This window comes from Salmo salar, chromosome ssa20 (assembly GCF_905237065.1).
Source record: "Salmo salar chromosome ssa20, Ssal_v3.1, whole genome shotgun sequence".
NCBI lineage: Eukaryota > Metazoa > Chordata > Actinopteri > Salmoniformes > Salmonidae > Salmo > Salmo salar.
This window is the reverse complement of record NC_059461.1, coordinates 56,285,295-56,293,298: the sequence shown is the minus strand read 5'-3', so window position 1 is coordinate 56,293,298 and position 8,004 is coordinate 56,285,295. Positions and strand designations below refer to the sequence as shown.

The window sequence follows — 8,004 nt, the reverse complement described above, 5'->3', positions numbered from 1 at the left end:
TGTTGCTTATGTAATATTTTCTTCCGTAGAGTTTGAAGCCACTGCATCCTGTTCCGTGCCCCTCCTCTGGAAAGCAGCGGGATCCTCTTTAATTCCTACAGAATCCTGTCCAAACAAACCGACCCAGGGCTTTTGTCTGTTCCTCATTTTATTTTTTATTTTTTTTATTTCACACAGAGGTCTCATCCCAGACCCTCCCATCCCCTCCTACTGTTAGTGGGAAGCATTTCTAACCCATGGTGGACCGTCGTCTGCTTTCATTATGATCTATGAAGATCCTGATATTAATGTCCTGATTTACAGCTCAAACAATTCATGTTAAATCAGGATGAACAGAGCGACTACAACGTGTTTCTGTTCAATTCTGTCAAAGGTACCAAGATGAAACACTTGTTTTGACAGATGCTTCGGGGCGTTAGCCCCTCATTCAATTAGGGACTGGACGTCTCTATTTGACCATCAATCAGGATGATGCAGTCGTTTGACACCGGCGATGTTGACAACCTAGTTTGTTCTCATGGGAACATGACCTTGGTTTTATTATTTCGGTATTAAATAATTTAATGAAGGCTAATGTTTTGAGTCACTGTCTAAAGGCAGAGGAAGAAAGCAAAGAAGAGGGGGAGGCCTACAGAAGTTGGTCTTTGACTTGAGAAGCTCCACTAAGTCTGGACCAGAACGTACCAAGGGACTACTGAACTTTATGCAGGTTATCTGCCGGTGAGTGTATGAAATATTATCACCAGTGTCTGCTTTTCCAGGACATGACACAGACGCACATGTAACTCCCAAGCATGGCTTATTATTTGTGGTGTGTCATGAGGGTCAGAGGGGCATACATTTCTGTCAGAGATAGTCTGAGAGCCATAACTCTTTTTATGGTCTTCCAGAGGGAGAAATCCAGAGGAACAAAACAACAGCATCATTCAGGGACTGAAGACCTTAACTCATCTGCATCTCCACACCAGGTGCACTCCTCTGTGCTCCAAAAACACTTAAACCAATTTACCTCCACTATAGTGTTCTTACAGGAAATGTCTGATGCAATTAATCTGATCAGTTTTTGTTACTATCCAGCTAGACGTTTTCCTTCCCATGGCAGGAGGTTAAGTGTTCTCAGGGCACTCGTAGCATGCTCTGCAAATTACCCCTATTCCCAGAGCCAATGTGTTACTTATTATGGACACAGCTTCAGCACATGGATAGAAGATGCACACTTACATCCAGAGGCTTCTGCTGCAGGCACGTGCACAGATAGGGCTATACCTGTGCAGAGCACATGCCCCTTTACCCTTCCAGTCTTCAAAGAGCCCTTTTCGGTGGTGGTATAATTTCACCAATTTGTGTTTTGTTTTTTTATATAAATTCACTACATTCTCATCTATGCTTCAGAACAAAAAAGTTGAGTGTCTTGATTGTTGACCAATGCCCAGTCATTTGCATTGGATGCGCATATCCAGATTAGTGTCCAGAAAAAACTTATTTGCCTGCCAAAAACAGAGTAGTTTTACGTTTATCATCCATATAAAATACAGTTTAGCAATCTACTACTGTCTCATCTTTCCAGAACAATAGTCTACCTGGCGATTTGACAGAACATGCTTTCCATCCGATCCTGCAACCTTCACTAAAGGTATGCCATATGATTTTGTTTGCTCTGAACTCCAGAGAAGTTACAGTGATGGAAAAAAGTATTTGATCCCCTGCTGATTTTGTACGTTTGCCCACTGACAAAGAAATGATCAGTCTATCATTTTAATGGTAGGTTTATTTGAACAGTGAGAGACAGAATAACAACAAAAAATCCAGAAAAACGCATGTCAAAAATGTTATAAATTGCTGGGTTTTTCCACGCTCAACAGTTTCCCGTGTGTATCAAGAATGGTCCACCACCTAAAGGACATTTAATTTAACACAACTGTGGGAAGCATTGGAGCCATCATGGGTCAACATGGGGGGGTGCAACTCAATATTAGGAAGGTGTTTCTAATGTTTGGTATACTCCGTGTCTCCCCAAGTTAATATTGTCTGCTAACATGAATGACTTTCAGCTCCCAATGCAGTAATGGCAAGCTACATTTGCTCAGCAATTGTGCGTGCGCGCATGTGCGTGCGCGGGGTCGCAAGTTTTGTACAACTCCTTTTTAGGGTTCCAGGTCAAAATGTTTGAAACCCACTGGGATACATGACAGTGGCAACAAATGGAGTTGGGTTGGATATAGTAATGGTAGGCAACAGTATTTCATACAATCTATTTTCACTGTAAATGTTTTGGTCATTGTTAATAAGTGCAGCATTTATTCCAGTTCAAAATAGTTTTGCAGATGTTGATGCTGTCCTCTCTTCTTATAATAATTGCTCTAAGAGTCTGTGACCGCTAGTTGCAGAACAATTTTTTGGGGGTGCCCTTTTTTTGGTTTGCGCATAAGGTCTGTGCATGGCCTTGTTCTACTGTGACATGTGTATTGTGTTGCTGGTATTTAAATTGTTCTGTTTGCGTGATTTAAATCTTGCTGAGGGCATTGATATTGTACACATGTTAACTGTTTAGATTCTGGGCTGGTTTACCCTACCCGGATTAAGGCCATTTCTTGACTAAAAAGACATTTTAATGCATGAAGATTCTCCAAGGAGAATGCTTTTAGTCCGCAGTAGGCTTAGTCCTGGTCTGGGAAACGGCACTATATCTGACAGTAATTCAGATATGCCCTATAAAAACATAATGGTCTGCTGCTATTCTTCTTTGCAGTGGTGGAAAAAGTACTCAATTGTCATACTTGAGAAAAAGTAGAGATATCTTAATAGAAAATTACTCAAGTGAAAGTCACCCAGTAAAATACTACTTGAGTAAAAGTCTAAAAGTATCTGGTTTCAAATGTCCTTAAGTACAGTGGTGGAAAAGTCCTCAGTTGTCATACTTAAAAGTAAAAGTACAACGTAAAAGTAAAGCTATACATAAAATTCCTTATATTAAGCATACCAGATGGCATGATTTTCTTGTATTTATTATTTACGGACAGCCATGGGCACACACTCAGACATAATTTACAAACGCAGTATGTGTTTAGTGATTCTGCCAGATAAGAGGCAGTAGGGATGACAACCCGTTATATTTAAAGGTGTGTGAATTGGACCATATTGCTGTCCTGCCTGAGCATTTGAAATGTAACGAGTACTTTTGGGTGTCAGGGAAAATGTGTGCGAGCAAAAGTACATATTTTCATTGGGAAGGTATTGGAGTAAAAGTAAAAGTTGTAAAACATATACATAGTAAAGTTCAGATGCCCCAAAAAACTACTTAAGTATTACAACAAAGTATTTTAATTTGGACCTAATTGGACCTTACTGAGAACAACATTGGAGATATTGGAGGGAACTGCTTCTAAATGCTCTTAAAGAGAGGAAAGAAGGTAAGGCTACAACTGGCTAGCTGATGAGCTGACGAATCACCTGGCAAGATAGAGTGGACTGGCTTTTGTACTCTAGCAACAATATTATAAATACTGTGAGCATGCGTTGGGTGGAGTCTCTTCAGAGTGTAAGCTTTAGATAGGTTTCTCCAGTTAGTCAGCTTGATTTCTCATTGTGTGTTGTATTATGCCCTGGCTTTCATTTTAGTCATTTAGCAGACACTCTTACCCAGAGCGACTTACAGTAGTGAATGCATACATTTCATACATTTTTTTTCTCCGTACTGGTCCCCCGTGGGAATCGAACCCACAACCCTGGCGTTGCAAACACAATGCTCTACCAACTGAGCCACACGGGACCTCCTGAGCTAAACTGCATCCTTTAAAAGTCAGTCACCCCTCGAATAAGCACCAACATATTTGCTACCATTTCAAAGATTTCACATAAGAGGGAGAGAGAACACTGAGATCAAAACAGAGCTGAGTGTATGAATAATATCAAGAGTGTGCAAAGCTGTCATCAAGGCAAAGGGTGGCTACTTTGAAGAATCTCAAATATAAAATATGTTTTGATTTGTTTAACACTTTTTTAGTTACTACATGATTTCATGTGTTTCCATAGTTTTGATGTCTTCACTATTATTCTACAATGTAGAAAATAATAAAATAAAGAAAAACCCTTGAATGAATAGGTGTTGTCCAAACTTTTGACTGGTACTGTATTGACTCGAGGGTTAATACTGATCTAATCAAGATATGTGTTTTATTTATTATTATCATTTTTTTTTTTACAAATGGTACAATTATTAATCCACTTTGCCCTTGACTTATTTGTGTAGATCATTGACAAAATACATTTAAATCGATTTTAATCCCACTTTTTTAAAAAAAACATTGAAAAAAGGCAAGGGGCGTGAATACCTTCTGAAGGCACTGTATTGTTTAGATATGGTTACATCTACATAGTGGCAAATGTTTGGAAAGGCCTTTGCAGCAATCAGCCCTACAGAAAATACAATACCGAATAGCACAGACAAATGGCTTATATCATGTCTCCTCATCATATCAGATGTGTCTTGCACTCTATTGTTTCTTCCCATCCACAAAATTGACATCCAGAGAAACATGAACACTCCTTTAATATGTTTGTCTATATAGTATTTGACTCAGTTTCTCACCCAACTTACCCACATGGTCAGAAAATGCTACAGGGGTGAACCCCATGTTCATCAACCAGTTTATTTGTATTACCCTCTCACTAGTAGGATGTGAGTACACAAACACCATGTTTTAACAAAATGTTACACATTTACTTTTTTTAATAGTTCTTTATTATTTATTCTAGGCTAAAAGCAAATGAATGAGTTAAACTCTGTGGGAAGAAGTCCATCGAGGGGTCTCAAGGTACCGAGGCAACAGGATACTTTAAAAGCAAAGTGCAGAGCATTACAGAGTCCTGTGGTACTTTGCGATTGAGTAGAGGACTTGGAGGAAAATGGGGTGTAATTGCCTCAAAAGTATACAACCCTGTGAACTCAAGACCTGACTCAGCTGTACATCAACATTCCTAGTCATGCTATGTTTTGGAAAATAATTAATTGGCTTATGGCATGTATGTGCATCAGGCTGGAGTTTTTTTGGGATGAGATTGAAGTTTTGATTGCCTTCTATTGATGTTCTTTCATTCATTAGGACCCTGCATAGATAAACTTGGTTATTGGGTTAGGGTGTTCCTGTTGCGCTACAGTGACTTTGAAAGCCAGCATTTCCTGATTAAATAGCATGTTTTGGTTATTTCATACATATATCATTTCACATAACAGGGAGAGAGAACGCCACTGAGATCAAAACAGAGCTGAGTGTATGAATAATTTGAGAACTGTGGTTAGATTTGATTGAATTGTCTCAATGTTGTCCAAACATCTGTTTTGTATTTTGAGAAAGTCTGGTGTAGATACAGTATTCTCTGTTAAATAAGCAATATATATTACTTAAAAGTTTAGTGCCATTATTAGTTTAACCATAGGTATTTCAAGGGGTTATTTTTTTACTAATTTCATTGAAAAAGGTCAACTGAGCAACAGTAGCCATACAGTATATAAAAAACAACACACACACAGCAAAATAACCAGAACAGAAGGGTGCGCAATACAAAATAAGAGCATCCGCTACCTTTTCTTAGCTTCTTGAGACCGACAGTGAAGAATTTCAGCTTCATTCGCAGTAGCCTACCTTTTAATCTTTGGCTCCGCCATGTGTTAGTTTGTTAGTACTGCAGATGTGTTTTAGCGCATGAGCGCCTCCTGGTTTGTTTGTTCTGCTGGGCTGGTTTGTTTGCGCTACGGACTAGCTAGCCTGTTTATTTCGTCCATTTTGTTTTACCTTTAGCTAGATTATTCTATGGCAGAGATGGAAGACGGTGAAGAGCCGGGTGTAATTCACTCTCACAGCTCTACCTCGGGGTCAAAATCGAGCAGTGACAAGATGTTTTCTCTCAAGAAATGGAATGCTGTGGCAATGTGGAGCTGGGATGTGGAGTGCGATACATGCGCCATCTGTAGGGTCCAAGTTATGGGTACGTTTATTTAGCTAGCTAGCCAGCTACAGTAACTAGTTATAGTAGTACACCCATAGATAACTCTTAGTGTGCATTAAGCTAGCTAACAACAAGATAAATACAGTAGTTTAGTGGTCAGACAGTCACCTAGCTAAACTGATTAAGAGATGGCCATCATCATGTCATGGGCAGACAGACCGATAATGGATCCTAGTTGGATAGCTTAGCTTGCTAGATCATATCTAGCTACAAAACAGACAACTAACGTTAGCTAGCTAATATAGCTAACGTTAGAATTCTGAGAACATGACTCAAGGCATTGCAAGGAATCAAGCTAGTTACAGTAACCAACTACTCTCGCATGGGAGGACTGAATTGCTGTCAAGCTAGCTGTGTCAGTCCATTTGTCACCATGCAGGAATGGTCAGCGACAGCTGTGCACCAGTATGGCTAGTTGGTTAATACGTTTCCTTGATATATACCTTCTCTCCGCAGATGCATGCTTGCGGTGTCAGGCTGAAAATAAACAAGAGGACTGTGTTGGTAAGCTACTTTAAACGTCTTAGAGCCAAGCATTTATATAGCCCTAAGACACCAGACAGTTCAATCTGGTGTTCAGATCACCGGTAGGTATGACCCTGGTCCTACATGGGTCTGCTCCAGTGTTGGGGAAACCTGGATACACATTTTATAGATCCAGAACTGGGCCACAACTCCTACTGGTCTCACACCAGGAGATGTGCATGTGACAGATATACCTGGGTTTCTAGTCTAGTATATGGGGTTACAATTTGATAAAGCCAGGGTATCTTAACCTTGGTAAAGCAGAGTTTGTACTGTGTATGCATTTGGATACAAATATTGATTGTGTGTGTACCAATATGCTTTACCATGTATTCTGCTCTTCTGCTGACATGCTGAATTTGAAAATACCATGTAGCACACCATTTCATAGTCTGCTTCTGTCTCCCCTCTTTCACAGTGGTATGGGGAGAGTGCAACCACTCTTTCCACAATTGTTGCATGTCTCTCTGGGTTAAGCAGAACAATCGCTGTCCACTGTGCCAGCAGGACTGGGTCGTACAGAGAATCGGCAAATGAAGTCCCTCTAACTTCCCAATCCTTCCACTGCAAGTTTGGACAGGAGACCGGACTGTGTACTGCGACCTTCTATGTACATGTGTGTGCATGCCGCTGTCATTCCTTCGATGCTAAGATATAGAATGAAAGGCCAATATCCAGGTGACGACATCCTTGCCCCACTGTTTGATGGAAACATTGGCAGGTGCAGGGCAATGCTGAAGAACTCTGAGGATAGGTGCTGCGCTTGGTGTCTTAACTTTTTTTTGTGTCGTCCAAGATGTTTTTGTGAGAGAAAAAAAGTTTGTTATTAAAATAAATCTACACTTAGCTTTGTTATTTCTTCCTTTAGCATTTGAATGTGATGGTTTATGGTTACGGTTACATCCCCTCAGACCATGAGGTGTCTGCCTTTCTACCCGTAAGAGCCCATTTAATACGTCACCTACTAATCAAGGTAATGTTTACAGAATACTATTGCCTCTGCATCATGTGTAGGCTATTGGGGTTTGGTTCCATGGTGCTGCGGGACTGTGTTTAGTCCTAGCAGAGGCAACCAGTAGGAGAGGAGCACTCCGAGTCAGTCAACCAATCAGAGAACTTCCCATATTGCATAATTGTGGCATTGTAATTGTATAATACATGCCAATCAGACACGTTACACTTGTCTATAAGAATAGCCACATTCAACTGATGAAATAATGAGTTAAACTTGAAATATTATATTCTGCTTAACATGCATTTCATGTGAAATACATGACTGGTTTGGCAAATGTTTTGATGGATATTTGTGTAGCTATAGCCAAAGTTTGGAAGCTTTTTCCTTCCTGATCTTTTCTATGGTTACAAGCAGCCCTGTATGTTGTATAGGAATGTAACACCCTGTTGCTTCCATGTGGGAAACAAGGAAAATTAGACCTATAGCAATGGCCACTGTACAAACACACCTTTTCCTAT

General features: G+C 40.0%; 1 protein-coding gene across 1 annotated transcript; it reads left to right on the top strand.

Annotated features, from left to right (window-relative positions):
* The first annotated feature begins 5,678 nt into the window (after nt 1-5,678).
* LOC106580882 (RING-box protein 2) lies at nt 5,679-7,377 on the top strand. The gene is made up of 3 exons (XM_014162410.2): nt 5,679-5,985; nt 6,463-6,510; nt 6,950-7,377. Exons 1-3 carry the CDS (start codon nt 5,811-5,813, stop codon nt 7,066-7,068), a joined length of 342 nt encoding a protein of 113 aa, XP_014017885.1. The 5' UTR covers nt 5,679-5,810; the 3' UTR covers nt 7,069-7,377.
* Nucleotides 7,378-8,004: the final 627 nt, after the last annotated feature.

Coding starts and splice junctions, on each gene's coding strand:
- LOC106580882 (XM_014162410.2), top strand. CDS start 5,811: ATGGCAGAGATGGAAGACGGTGAAGAGCCGGGTGTAATTCACTCTCAC. Junction 5,986..6,462: donor CTGTAGGGTCCAAGTTATGG/GTACGTTTATTT, acceptor TTCTCTCCGCAG/ATGCATGCTTGCGGTGTCAG. Junction 6,511..6,949: donor TAAACAAGAGGACTGTGTTG/GTAAGCTACTTT, acceptor CCTCTTTCACAG/TGGTATGGGGAGAGTGCAAC.